Source organism: Acanthochromis polyacanthus, chromosome 4, assembly GCF_021347895.1.
Source record: "Acanthochromis polyacanthus isolate Apoly-LR-REF ecotype Palm Island chromosome 4, KAUST_Apoly_ChrSc, whole genome shotgun sequence".
Classification (NCBI taxonomy): Eukaryota; Metazoa; Chordata; class Actinopteri; family Pomacentridae; genus Acanthochromis; species Acanthochromis polyacanthus.
In genome coordinates, this window is record NC_067116.1 from 5035486 (window position 1) to 5050616 (window position 15131).

Here is a 15131-nt window from a genome sequence, read left to right on the forward strand (position 1 = left end):
CTCCTGTGTTCTAATGCTACATTGTGTTAGCTGATGGTGTTGAAAGGCTCATTGATGATTAGAAAACCCTTGTGCAGTTATGTTAGCACATGGATAAAAGTGGGAGTTTTCATGGAAAACATGGAATTGTCTGGATGACCCCAAACTATTGAACTTTCGTGTAGCTCAACTTTAACTCATTTAAAGCAACTTTAACTAACATAGAGCAACTTTAATATAGAGCAACGTTAACTCATTTAGAGCATCTCTTTTTTTTTTTTTTTAATTGTGAAACCGTGTGACAAACAATAACAACAACAGTGATGTAGACAGTGAAGATACAATGAATGGAAATATTTTTAAAAAAGAGACAGAAGTAGACAAATTCAAACAAACAGATCCAGCACAGAAAACAAACAAACAAACAAAACAAAACAAAAACAAAAAACCTGCATTTGTCGATAAGTGGCAATTGTGTTTCAGTGATTCGATGTAAGTTAAATGACCACGAGTAATAATGTAGACTGGCGGGGACTTGATATGTGAGGAGGGAGAAGGGAACAAGAAAAAGCTAAAACAAAAATAATAATAATTTTAAAAAATAGAAAAAAATTTAAAAAAAAACAAATAAAGATAAAGAATAAAAATTGACGAACAAGCAGTGAGGAGTGAGGGGCGATGCACAACCTATAATATAATATTAAAAATAATGCTATGATATAATACTAAGAAGAATAAAATAATAATAAGATATCAACCATAATAATAGTGATAACATCAACGGTGAATATAATACAATAAGGTCTAGTGAAGAGACAAACTGATAGTATATAATATAATTTATTTGAATATACTATTAATAATAATATATAACAATACTATATATGTTGTAATAAAAAAACAACGACCGAGCAATGAGTGGTGGGCGAGGGGGTAAATCAGGGAACCAGGGGGCGAGCAAATGACACCGCGCACCAGCCCGCGGTGGCACGCTCGGGCCCCTAACAAGAACAGGTGGGGCAGGGAGGCGAGTGAGAGTCCGCCCCCTCAACGTTCCCCCGTTCTGCCAGTTTTACCTCCCTGGGGAGGAAGTTTGTTGTCTGAGAAAGGCTACAATTATTTATTTAATTTTATTATTATTATTATTATTAATATTTTTTCAATTATTTATTTATTTATTTATATATTTTTTAATAATAATAATAATAATTATTATTATTTTTAAAATAATTTCTTTCCCTTTAGGGATGGGTGGGGGCGTGAGCCACCCCCCCGCCCCCCATCCAACCAGTCCCACCAGGGACACCGACATACCAACCGGGGGGGCCGGGCGCACTGCCACCGCCCGCGAAACCCCAGCCCCCCAGTCCACCCCCCACACACGTACCCCCATGCTCAGGTCATCGTCTCATCACCACAACACATAATTATATCTACTAGTTGTTCTCATAATATTATCATATATAATAGAACAATAATAGTTAATAAAATAATAATAATCCAGTAAAGAAAATAATAATAATAATAATAACAACAAAAGGATGAACTCAAATAGATAGTAAATATTTATACATAAATAATCTATTTAGGTTAAAGAGAGAGTGATAGTGAAAATGGTAGTGAAAATGATAAAAAAAAAAACCACAAGAGTTCAATATAATAAACATCCCACTAAGAATATAAGCTATGAAGTAATTATAGCCTATAGTGGTATTACTAATCTTAAATAAACAAGTACTTGAATAAATGGATGAATTGAAAATAAATAAATGAATAAGTGAATAAACAAAAATAAACAGATACATGAATAATACGTAAATAAATACATAAATAGATACATAAATAAATAAATAATATACCCTATATATTTTATATATATATGGTTTATGTGATAATTATAACATATGGTAGTATTACCAATCTAAAAAAATATATATATATATTAATATTATATCAAACAATGTAAATTATAGAAATGATATATATATATATATACATATACATACACCTACACACACAAGCATATATGCATACACATAGGAAGTAGCAAATTAGTAGTAATAGTGTTAATAATAATAATAACATAAAGAATCCAATTTAAACCAACATAATTAAACAATAAGTGGATTAACTCAAATAGTATATGTTATTTATGCATAATATATCTATTGTATATTAATTAAATTAGATGTAAAACATAAATAAAAATCCCTTTACAGTGCATCCCATTAAGAATATAAATTATAAAGTAATAATAACATAGAGTGGCATTTCTAATTTTTAATGAATACTTGAATAAGTGGATGAGTAGAAGTAAATGAATAACTAAATAAATCGATAATATACCCTATATAGCCTATGTATGTGATAATAATACTAAGTTCATAATAATATTAAGGCAGAAGTGATGAAATGGATGTAAAAGCAACAAAATCAGAGGTTAGAAATGGGGTATGACATTTGGAGGATCAGGGGAATTGGCTCTCAGGTAATTGATATCATAATATTAAACACATGATAGTGAAAATGATGGTAATAGTAAATGATAAGAAAATTCAAGAGTGAAGGTGGTTGAGAAGAGGGGTCCAAACAGAGAGGGGTTCTACGGCCGAGGTATGGGAGTGTATGGGTGAATGTTCCAAGGTGGTGTGGTCTATGAGTAAGTTTTTCCAGTGTGTGGTGTTTGTTTTGCTCCTACTTTTCCAGTTGATGAGGATGGTTTTCTTGGCGATAGTTAGGGCTGTGAGGAGTAGTTTGCTGTTGGATTTGTTGAGGTTTATGACTGACACATCACCAAGTAAACAGAGTGAGGGGGACATGGGGATGTGGCAGCCCATCATGGTGGAAAGTGATTTTGTAACCTCGTTCCAGAAGTGTTGAATTGGAGTGCAGTGCCAGAAGGCGTGAAGGTAGGTGTCTGGTGATTTTTGAGTGCAGTGAATACAAATTTCTGAGGTGAATCCCATTTTAAACATTTTCTGTCCCGTGAGGTGTGTTCTGTGAAGTATTTTGTATTGGATTAATTGAAGGTTGGCATTTCGTGACATCGAATAAATATTTTGAATGATTTGGTTCCAGAAGTCGGCATCAGGAGTAATTGATAGATCCGTTTCCCATTTTGTAATTGGTAGTTTTATGGTAGTATCTGACTCGTATATGATTTGGTATGATTTAGATAGAAGTTTTTTCTTGATGTTATACTAACAAATTTTGAGATGAGTGGTGGGAGATGCAGGTCGATGTTTGCAATCTTACATTTGGCGTGGATAGATGACTTAATCTGGAGATATTCCAGGTACTGATTACCATTATCATTTAGAGCATCTCTAACTAATACACAGAAAGTCTGACCCCTACAGGCAAAGACAGGAAATACAGAAACTCCTTTATCCCTCTCTCTTTCCAGCTCATTGTACGTCTAGGATTATATGTTTGGTATTTTATGTGTTTTGTTTTATGTGTTGCATGCCGCTTACTTTTTCCTTTTTTTTTAAATTGGAACTTGAGAAACACTGTCCTCTACAGGCAGAAACAGGAACTGTTGTCTCCTTCTGTCTCAGACTCTTCAGATGGGGATCAGTCACTTCTCAGGGCTCTTCGTCTTGTTGTGCGTTGGAGTGACGGGAGCTCTGCTGACTCTGGCAGGTGAACATGGTTTCTACCGACTCGTCCTGCCTCACATCCGTCGTCGACAGAACCTGAAGTACTGGCTGCACACCTCACAGGTGAGTCTCAGAAAACATGTGGAGGATTTCTGACGTCTGCAGCAGGTTTTTGAACTCTGGATTTATAGCCAAGTGTCGTTACGTCAAACATCAAGCTGTAGCATCATCTCTGATCAGACTTCTTGTGTGTTTCACAGAAGATCCATCGAGCTCTGAACATGACGTATGAAGACGTGAAGAAGCAGCGAACTGAGAAAGACAAAAGGTTATATTCATGCTGTCTGCCTAAACCGCCAAAAGTGGTCCTCCAGAGGGTCCAATCCGGCCGTCAGAGTGTAAAAATTCCAGAGAAGACATTAACTGCAGATTGTAAATTAGTAAAACTAAAAATTTAAAATCATTTCGAGACCATGACAAGTTGTTTGGATCAGAAAGTAAAATACTAGATTGTTCATTGTTCTTTTGTTGTTTTGTGACTCATTTTTGTCACATTTTGTTCTGTTTTTTGTTTTTTTGTCATTTGTCTCATGTTTTTGTCATTTTCTCATTTTTGTCATCTTGTTTCCTTTTCGTCTCACTTGTGTTGTCTATTTTTTTGTCATTTTGTGTCTCATTTTTTGTAATATTTTGTCCTGTTTTTGTTGTTTTTTTGTCTTTTTTCATCTTGTTTCTCGCTTTTCTCATTTTTATCTCATTTCTGTAATTCTGTCTTATTTTTGTTGTTGGTCCATTTTTGTCGCTTTGTAACTTTTTGTCTAATGTTTTGTCTCTTTTCTTGTTTTGTTTCGTGCCATTTGTCTCACTATTGCCCCATGGTTCAGTTCCAGATGTGACTAAATGTTGTTCCTTTGTGATCTATTATAATGTGGAAATGATAAACTGAGGTTTAATATTTTTGAAACTGAATTTGTTGTTCATGATGTTTTCTAAAAAGATAACTCCCTCAATGTGAACATTTTCAGAATGTACTTTTTTTACACTAAAACAAAGGAAACATTGGGAGTTGTGGTTGTTTATTGGTTATTACTCTGTGATTTTCCTGGTTTCTGGAGACCAAATTGAGCTGAATGTGGAACTAAGATGAGTTTGACTCTCCTGTTATGAATAGTTTGTCTCATTAACATTTTCTAAAGTAGATAAATTAACCGTCAGATCTTCCATTTTCCTGGTTTTGTTCAGCTGTAACCTGCAGAAGTCTCCTCCTGCCCCTCCGGTTCCTGGAGCTTCGGCCAAGTGGAACAACGAGATGACTAAAGACGCTGCTGTTGCTGCCGCCGTCGACGCCCGGGACTTCAAACGAGTCCACTTCAACCTGGAGACTCTCAACACGCGTCGTCTGCTCGCTCGCATCGCTTCCTCCGATGCCAAAGCGGGCGGAGCTGAGGGAGAAGGGCCAACCAAGCCGAGGGCGGGGCCAGCCAAGCCGAGGGCGGGGCTAAACAGCAAGTTGTGTGAGAATGGAGGGCCGGCGGCTTCATTGGCCACCTTGATACGCTCCCTTCCCTCCTCATCGTCCTCCGCCCAACCCAATCCCTCCACTGCGCCTCCTGCAGCGGTACCTTCCGCTCCTGCACCTGTAGCCCCTCCCCCCGTGTCGTCATCGGCTGCAGTTGCCCCGCCCCCCGCCCCTGTAGTCCCGCCCCGCCCCGGTGAGCTGCAGGAGCTTCAGGAACAAATCGACGAGATGAGGGAGAAGCTGAGGACGGCTCTGGCCAGGAGGGCCGAGATCCAGACCACCCTGGCCAAACCTGTTGCCACGGTGACGAACAGTCCATCTCCAGTCACCACAGCGACCACAGTGACAACAACAACAACCACAACAACAACAACCACCACCACCACAGGAGCCCCGCCCACCTCCTCACCCCCCATCGTCCCGGTAACTCCCCTCCCCGCCAACACAAAGTGTGTGATGACCATGACAGACCCGCCCCACAAAGTCCTGTCCAAAGTCCGGCCCCTCCAGAGCAGACTGGCCAATCAGAGGAGGTGATGCCCTCTGCTGAGGTCACATGACTATTACCCACGGTGGCCATTTTAACCAAACAAGAGGAAATGAATTTGTTTTGTTTTTAAATAGCAACGCCATCACAACTGCAAAGAACTTGTTTGGACAGAAAACGGAACCGGCCAATCAGACAGTGAGTTTCACCAAATTAAAATCTTTTAATCCAAGCTGATGATCCATAACCAATAATCATCTTCATCACTGTCAGCATAGGCCAAGAATCATAATTTACCTAAAATTTAAAAAATGTGCACTTTAAGGAAGTTATTTAGATGATTTTAAAGCACAAATTAATGTTTTGTACTCGTTTGTCCAAAAAAAAACCTTTCAGAAGCCCTTTAATAGATCCCATGACTTCAACTATCTACCACGGATTAGCTTTAAACTAATGGTGTTTTTAAGGGGTGGTGAATCAAATTCATCAAAAAATTAAAGATTTACTCTTGAACTGTTGAGAGAATCAAGGATGTCCTTGATTCATGACATCCCCAACCTACGGCGTTTCCTGGTTACGTCACCATCTCCCATCAATTTATTAGGAAAGCCTTGTTCCATCAGTCAAACATACGGCGTTTGTGACAAAAACAAGACACTGTAAACAAAAACAAGACACAAAATGACAAAAGCGAGACATAAATTTACATAAACAAGACATAAAATGACAAAAACTAGACACAAAACAACAAAACTAGACATAAAATAAAAAAACAAGACATAAAATGACAAAAACAAGACATAGAATGACAAAAACAAGACACAAATTTACATAAACAGGATGTAAAATGATGAAAACGACACAAAGCAACAAAAACGAGACAAACGACATCAAATGACAACGAGACACAAAACTACAAAAACGAGCCAAAATGACAAAAACAAGACACAAAACGACGAGTCAGGAAATGACAAAAACAAAACAGAGTGACAAAAACAAGACAAAAACCAACACAAACAAGACACAAAAGGACAGAAACAAGAAAAGATTCCCGCTTGACCTGTTGAGAGAATCAGTTTAAACTTCCTTCATACAGGATGTCCTCGGTTTACGACGTCCTCGACCTACAGCGTTTCAAGGTTACGTCACCATCTCCCATACATTTTTTAAGAAAATCTTGTTCCATCATTCTGATGTACAGCGTTTGCGAAGTTTAAGCAAATCTCGCGCGGGAACTAGTTGACGTCGTCAATGAGGAAGACGACTTTGTCTACATTTGTCGGTTGTACGCCACATTGGATTGTGCTGCATTCGCTTTCTTTCGTTTAGTTTTGCTTTTTTGAAAGTTTACCTAGAATGCACTTTATAAACTTTTCTCTAGCCTCATATCATCACACTGTCAGGACTGTACATTCACTGTAGGAGTCCAAACAACCACAAAGAGACACAAATAATCAGGAAAACACACAAATCCATCACAAAAAGACACAAAACTGCCTTGAAAGTTTACCTAGAATGCACTTTTTAGGATTTTCTCCAGCTTTAGTTTCAGTTAAACAAAACATGTTTGAAAATTACTTAAAAAGTAAATTGTCCAAAATTACTATTTTTTTGAAAAAAAAAAAGAATTATGTCTAAAATTACTGATATTCAAAGCATCATTTAAATTGTTCAATAACTCAAAAATCATTCAAAGCTCCTGAAAAACTTCTTCAGAATGACACAATAATCATCCAAATGTGTTGGTCAACAAAAATTAGTCAAACTTTGTCCAAATGGACTCAACATTTATTCAAAATCAGATGAAAATCCACCTAAATGACAGAAAAATCATCCAAAATGAGTTTTTATTTTGCTAAAACCAACCACCTGCCAACATGCTGGAGGCTTTGTCTACGTTCACTGGTTGGACGCCACATTAGATTTTGCTGCATTCACTTTCATTTGTTGCTTTTTGGAAACTTTTTGTCCTTCATTACAGCAAAAAGTCAATATGTCATTATTATTGTTTATACTGTATATACTTTTTATGTCCTAGATTCTGATTTTACCACTGTGTGATTGTAGCTGAGTGACATAGGTACTTATGTACACATGTGAGTTCATCTGATGGAGAAAATCAGGTTGCATCACACAGCAGGAATGGAGTTCTGACGTAAATCAAGATCCCCCTGTAGTTTAAAATTATTTTTCTTATTTATTCAGTATCCTACAGAAAACACATTTTACTTACATAAGGCATATGTGGGTCATTCCAGAACTGGAGGACATTTGGGCTACAAGATTTTTGAAAAATCAACCTTCTCTTTTCCAGTTTTCTGCTCCGTATTGATCAATAACAGGTATTGATTGGCTCAGCTTACACATCAACGGTAGCATTTGTATTCCATGTTTTCTGTGTTGTTGCTAACCCTACTCTAATCCATGCTAATGTGATCTTTTTCTCAGCAGTAGAAGCTAGATATTTAGCTAGCTGTTACTGCTGACCACTGATGGAAAACAGTCCAAAGAATGAGTCTGATCCTGATAATATGAGGTAGAGAGAGACGTTCAATCAAGGCTGACAATGGATGAAAAGATGGAAAACAGAAGAGAGGACATAGCTTTGATCTACACATTCTGTAGGAACACTGATGGAGGATGGAAACGACAAAAACAAGACAGAAAATGACAAAAACGTCATCAACAGGTTATGTTAACATGACACTCATTGCATAAGTAATATAAGTTGTGTTGTTATATGTTGTGTTGATTAAAAGTATGTTCCCACAATTGCAAGAGTCATCAATGAAAAAACAAAACCAAAAAAGGAGATTTAAATTCAAACTTTTTTTATTAGAGATCCAGTTTTGTCATCATGGGGGTGGACAAGAGAAAAATGTCATTTTAGTGGTAACTCCAGACTTATTTGGTATTATTTTTGGTATTAGCTTTTTAAAATTTATTCTCAGGACAAGAACTTTTACAAAACAACTGCATGTTTTAGTATTTTAGATTCTTTGAAAGTTGATGGGTGGGACGTGAAATGTCCTCCAATTCTGGAATGATCCATGTACATATTTATTTTTTGAACATATTTTTATGCATTTGGTAGCTAAACTGAAACGTTTAGCTTAAATTTGTTTCCACTGTAAGTCGCTGTTTGAACGTTGAAAGATATTAATGCTGTTTCCTCCTGAGGCTGGTTAAAATGGCCACAGTGACCAGAACTGAGGAGCATTTGTGGCTTTGGGAACCTTTTTAAAATCTGACTGCAGAAATCGGACATCCTGCGAGGCATCAGCTGAAAAAAACTACTGGAAGAAAACACACGAGCAAATACGAGGTGATTCAGACAAACAGAGTTGTGCTCCAGATCTGATTCACATCCAGCAGAAGTGTTGGTGTTGATGCAATAAAACAGTTTGTTCTTCATGTAGAGAAGTAAAACCTCTTTATGTCACATGGACACGACCACTGGGGATAGATACTGTATGTTGAAGGTTTTTTAATGTATTCACTTCACAGTTTATAAAAACCCCTAAAAGTGACCACAGAGCCTGAAGCCATCACTGAATTTTACCCTTAATGTCCTAGATTCCTGGTGTGAGGACGCCGGCATCCACAGTTTGTTTGAAATAAATCATTGTCACATGAATCTGAACCAAAGTCGGTGTTTTACAAACACAACTCTCAGAATTATCAGCAGCTTCTGCGCAACAGATTGGTGAAAAGTTCAGAATTGTTTTCCTTGTGGAGATTTTAAATCACTTTAAATGTCCTTTAATGTCCATATGATGCTCAGCTCTAATGAAAACAGAAGGGAAATTGGAACATATTATTATTAAATACCAAAGAACAGCAGCTCTTAACTTCTTGTTTCACATATTTATGGTGATCAGTCAATCACTTGCGTCCGATGGAATCGGTGACATGAATAAAGTTCTCCATCCAGTTCCCTCTGTCCAGCATTGCTGTCAAAAGGTCTTTGCCTTCCAGACCAGTGTCCTCCGATAGTATCCGGTTTTCATACCAACGACCAGCTGCTTCGTTGTGTCTCCACATGTCCATCCAGGGCTGGTCTTTGTTGCCTAATGATGGTTGACCAGCGTGCATGTGGACCGTACAGCGACTTGTTGGTGAGGTGTGATTTCCAGATGTTTTGTACCATCCTTAACATTCTGGTATAGGTCCCATCAATCATTTTTGAGAGTGTTTTTGTTAGTGGCCAGGAGTCAGATCCATAAAACAAGATGGATTCCACTGACGCCTTGAATACTCTCAGTTTGGTTGTTTTAATTGGTGATACTCATATTTTTGACAGAGAATTCAGTGTCCCTAAACTTTACCTATTTTTGTGTCAATATCATGTGCTGTGTTGGCGCCAAAGGTCTGGGTCCTCTTTTTGCAGCTAACCCTCGTATCTGAGGTCCGTTCTTCTATCCGCCACCTGAGGATCCATGGATGGGAGTTGTCATCTCCACACCACTGTGGTTTTTATGGTTATAAGCTGCTAATCATTCTGAGAGGTATGTTAATGTGATACAGATGTTAGTTTGGGTTCATGAAAACCCTGTAAATAAACTGGATGGCGGCGTTCACCCAGCAGGTGTCGCTGCTGTACAGAGGGGTCCGTCTAAAAAGGCCTTAATCTTAAAACAAAGGAATGAACTTTCACATTGTTTGGTAAATTTTAATGTTGGAGCTGGCAGTATTTTCTCTTTTTTTTCTTCTGCATCATTGGGTGAAACGTCCATAACTTTTTTATCATGTTGTATTTCAAGGGTCTAAATGGAAACGAGACTCCTGCTCTTCTTCCTGTAACCTGTGATGAGAGAGCTCAGCCAATCACAGGCTTCCCTCTCAGATCAGGTGGGCAAATTACATCATGGTGCGACGGGATGAACACAGGACTTTGACTCAGGACAGCAGCACTGGGATCCTGTGTGGAACGTTACTGACTTTGAGCTTGAGTCATTTTAACACATTTAAAGCGTCTTCCTGGTCAGAGTAGACTGAGGGAGGAGGCCGTGTTTTCAAATTCTGGTGTTTTCTTCCAGATTACTGGAAGGTTTAAGCAAAACCTTTAATTAGGTCAAATGATCAATTCCACCTCTTATTAATATATTCCTGTGGATAAGTAGGTCCATCACCAAAACTGAATATTAGATTTCTTGGCTTGATTTTTTCTGCTTAAAAAGCCTTAGACTGTGCACAAAATCATTATCATTATTACGACTTTTTGATTTGTCCCCTTCAAATACCATAATAGGAATAAATTCTACTTAATTTCCACGTAGTTTAGGCGTTTCAAAGGAATTTCAACGGAACAGAAAAGAGAATGGCACCTGTACTCCAAAACCACAACTATGACTTCATTTTGAAGTATATTTGCAGCATTAAGCTGTTTCTATTGTGATTTTTTAGTAGCCCTGTAATAAGAGAACATACAATATAAATACACGAATTAATAGATTAATATTATTACAATATTTAATGGATTAGCTGCACAGTTGAAAGGCTTTTCAAGTGGCAAAAAAAAAAACTAAAATTCTCCAAATAACACGACAGCATCCCTTAAATAAAACAAAACAGTGCTTCAAAGTGTAGGGATGTTAATCCTGCTCTTTGGAACATTTTAAGGGGCGACATCTTTGTAAAGAAAGATTTTCCTATAAAACCCCCCTTTATTACAGTCCACTGTTTTGCCGGCTAAACCGATTATCTGTAGTCTCCAAACCTCCCCAAACTACAGAATTTGCTTTCAGGAGGGTTTGGTGTTTATTTTCCAGAATTCTATTAAAACTATTGTAACAGATTACAATGAAGATGTATCGAGTATTATTTATCCCTTTTAAAATGTTTTTTACCCTTGAAGAACCTCACAATGCAACGAAGCAGTTTAAAGCACTTTGTAGATGAAGGTGTTTTATTTTTTTAAATACTTTAAATCTGTGATCTTATGATGTATTTTACAAGATTATCTGCACAGAGCTAATGAGTGGACGATTAAACCATTATGATGAAATATCCACAGGTTTTAAAGTGTTTTCCTTTGAGGGTAAAATCTACTTTCTGAAAAGAAGGTAGTTTATAAGCTTTACTGTGTTTTTGTTAACAGCTGGGTGACTGCTATTGAACCACTATGACTACAACTATGGACACCACAACTACTATGACTACAACTATGGCCACCACAACTACTATGACTACAACTATGGACACTACAACTACTATGACTACAACTATGGACACCACAACTACTATGACTACAACTATGGACACCACAACTACTATGACTACAACTATGAACAACACAAGTACTATGACTTCAACTATGGCCACCACAACTACTATGACTACAACTATGGCCACCACAACTACTATGACTACAACTATGGACACCACAACTACTGTGACTACAACTATGGACACTACAACTAATATGACTACAACTATGGCCACTACAACTACTATGACTACAACTATGGACACCACAACTAATATGACTACAACTATGGCCACCACAACTACTATGACTACAACTATGGACACCACAACTACTGTGACTACAACTATGGACACTACAACTAATATGACTACAACTATGGCCACTACAACTACTATGACTACAACTATGGCCACCACAACTACTATGACTACAACTATGGCCACCACAACTACTATGACTACAACTATGGACACCACAACTACTGTGACTACAACTATGGACACTACAACTAATATGACTACAACTATGGCCACTACAACTACTATGACTACAACTATGGACACCACAACTAATATGACTACAACTATGGACACAACTAATATGACTACAACTATGGCCATCACAACTAATATGACTACAACTATGGACACCACAACTAATATGACTACAACTATGGACACAACTAATATGACTACAACTATGGCCACCACAACTACTATGACTACAACTATGGACACCACAACTACTATGACTACAACTATGGCCATCACAACTAATATGACTACAACTATGGACACCACAACTACTGTGACTACAACTATGGACACTACAACTAATATGACTACAACTATGGACACAACAACTAATATGACTACAACTATGGCCACCACAACTACTATGACTACAACTATGGACACCACAACTACTATGACTACAACTATGGACACCACAACTACTATGACTACAACTATGGACACTACAACTACTATGACTACAACTATGGACACCACAACTACTATGACTACAACTATGAACAACACAAGTACTATGACTTCAACTATGGCCACTACAACTACTATGACTACAACTATGGCCACCACAACTACTATGACTACAACTATGGACACCACAACTACTGTGACTACAACTATGGACACTACAACTAATATGACTACAACTATGGACACCACAACTACCATGACTACAACTATGGACACTACAACTAATATGACTACAACTATGGACACTACAACTACTATGACTACAACTATGGACACCACAACTACTGTGACTACAACTATGGCCACCACAACTACTATGACTACAACTATGGACACCACAACTACTATGACTACAACTATGGCCACTACAACTACTATGACTACAACTATGGACACTACAACTACTATGACTACAACTATGGACACCACAACTACTATGACTACAACTATGGCCACTACAACTACTATAACTACAACTATGGCCACTACAACTACTATGACTACAACTATGGCCACCACAACTACTATGACTACAACTATGGCCACCACAACTACTATGACTACAACTATGGACACCACAACTACTGTGACTACAACTATGGCCACCACAACTACTACTATGACTACAACTATGGCCACTACAACTAATATGACTACAACTATGGACACTACAACGACGATGACTACAACTATGGACACTACGGCTGAATCCCAAACCGCCCCCTACACACTCCCCCTTCACTACCGAGTGTCACTCCAAAAGAAGTCACACTCGCAGCTGTGCAGGGCGCCTATTATTGAAGGGGGAGGGTATAAATACGATCGTCAGGAATGGGTCGCCCTGTCGCCTCACCGGAAAACGGAAGACGTCATCGCCATGGTAACACAAAGACGCCTACTGTCATGGCTGTAGCGCTGTGGCACAGGTTGCAACTAACAAGGATCGCTGCTGCTTCCAGAAGACGAAAGCATCCCACTTTTTTTCACTCACATGTTTTCCAATCCTATTATCTGGCATTTCAAATCCAACAAATGAATGAATGAATAAATGAATTCTGTCAGTTGTGTTCAAATTTTAAGGTGTCAGGGGGTGCACAATTAAATCAAACATCAGCAGAGAAGAAGATTTGTTTCTTTTGTTTTATCTTTTTACACCACTCTTTTTGTGATGTTCTGTCAGTGTGAAAAAGGCGTGGGAGAAATAAAGGACGCATGTGGAACTTACATCGATATGTTGTTTCCTCCTCCATTTCGACGTTGCACTTCCTGAAAAAGTTGTCCAGAGTGAGCATCGATGCAGACTCTCTATTTAAGGGCTGAACAGTCCACTCCCCCTCCGCACTACGCGGTTTGGGACGGCCCTTAATATGGAGGACCCTCCACGGGAACACGCAAACGGAGGGGTAGTGTGTAGGGATAGTGTGTAGGGGGCGGTTTGGGATTCAGCCTACAACTACTATGACTACAACTATGGACACTGGTTGTAGTGTCAGTGGGGGCCGGCTGCAATTGGCCCTGGTTGGGATGTCTCTGTCTTGTGGCTGGCATCATCTTGGCCAAGTCGGGGGTCTACAAGACTGTTTTGCTGTGTGGGCCCCTCACTGTCCTTATGGCGGGGCATGCCCGGGCGGAGGCATCTGGCCCTGTGCTGTAGGCGGCGCCCCGTGCAGTCAGCCCCCTACGGTTACTGACCTGGCTCCTCTGTACTCAGCTTTTAAGATTACTTCATCTGTGTGTGTGTGTGTGTGTGTGTGTGTGGTGTGTATTTGGTGTGTGTGTGTGTGTATGTGTTGGGGTTGGAGATGGGGCGGGGGGAGGGGACTGTTTTTAACATGTATAGCACTTTGTGCTGCATTTTAAATGTATGAAAAAGTGCTCTATAAATAAAGTTTGATTTGATTTGATTTGAACTATGGCCACCACAACTACTATGACTACAACTGGCATCATTCACTGCAGTTGCAACATAACTATTCAGACCCACATGTTGTAGAAGTTCCTCCATCACCGAAGCTCCCAGGAGACTGGCCAAAATCCGCTTGATGTCTCCCATGGCAGGTTGCTCCCCACCAAAACCTCTAAAGCTTCGAAATCCATGGACATGCTCCATCTTGAAAAGTCAGCAACTTCCCAACAGTATTTAAGCCAAATTAACCTCTCCACAAATGTTTAATAATCATCTAAATCAATAGTCATCCATGAATCAATTAAATGTCTCAGATGGTCAGTCTATTGTCAAGCTTCTTCCCAAATCAGTGGAACATCCCCTGTATGTGAACACAGATGTGTTTTATTAACTCCAAACTAAAAACTATCTGAGTCAGGTTGTAAA

The 15131-nt window shown here is 38.7% G+C and overlaps 2 protein-coding genes across 3 annotated transcripts in view; both read left to right on the top strand.

The window, feature by feature from the left end:
- grin3bb (glutamate receptor, ionotropic, N-methyl-D-aspartate 3Bb) overlaps window positions 1-11598 on the top strand; it is an 80378-nt gene extending 68780 nt beyond the window's left edge. The window contains exons 7-9 of the mRNA XM_051947535.1: window positions 3540-3704; window positions 3842-3909; window positions 4824-11598. Of these exons, the coding sequence (XP_051803495.1) occupies window positions 3540-3704; window positions 3842-3909; window positions 4824-5637 (1047 nt within the window). The 3' untranslated portion in view covers window positions 5638-11598. The remainder of the gene's footprint in view (window positions 1-3539; window positions 3705-3841; window positions 3910-4823) is intronic.
- A 607-nt stretch (window positions 11599-12205) lies between these two features.
- The window catches only part of LOC127533723 (mucin-22-like), a 147981-nt gene continuing 145055 nt past the window's right edge, over window positions 12206-15131 (top strand). The window contains exon 1 of one of the 2 annotated variants that reach the window (XM_051947537.1): window positions 12206-13725. In XM_051947537.1, coding sequence (XP_051803497.1) covers window positions 12222-13712 — 1491 coding nt within the window. In that variant the 5' untranslated portion in view covers window positions 12206-12221 and the 3' untranslated portion in view covers window positions 13713-13725. Of the gene's footprint in view, window positions 13880-15131 lie in introns of both variants that reach the window. The other variant, XM_051947536.1, reaches the window with a different exon arrangement.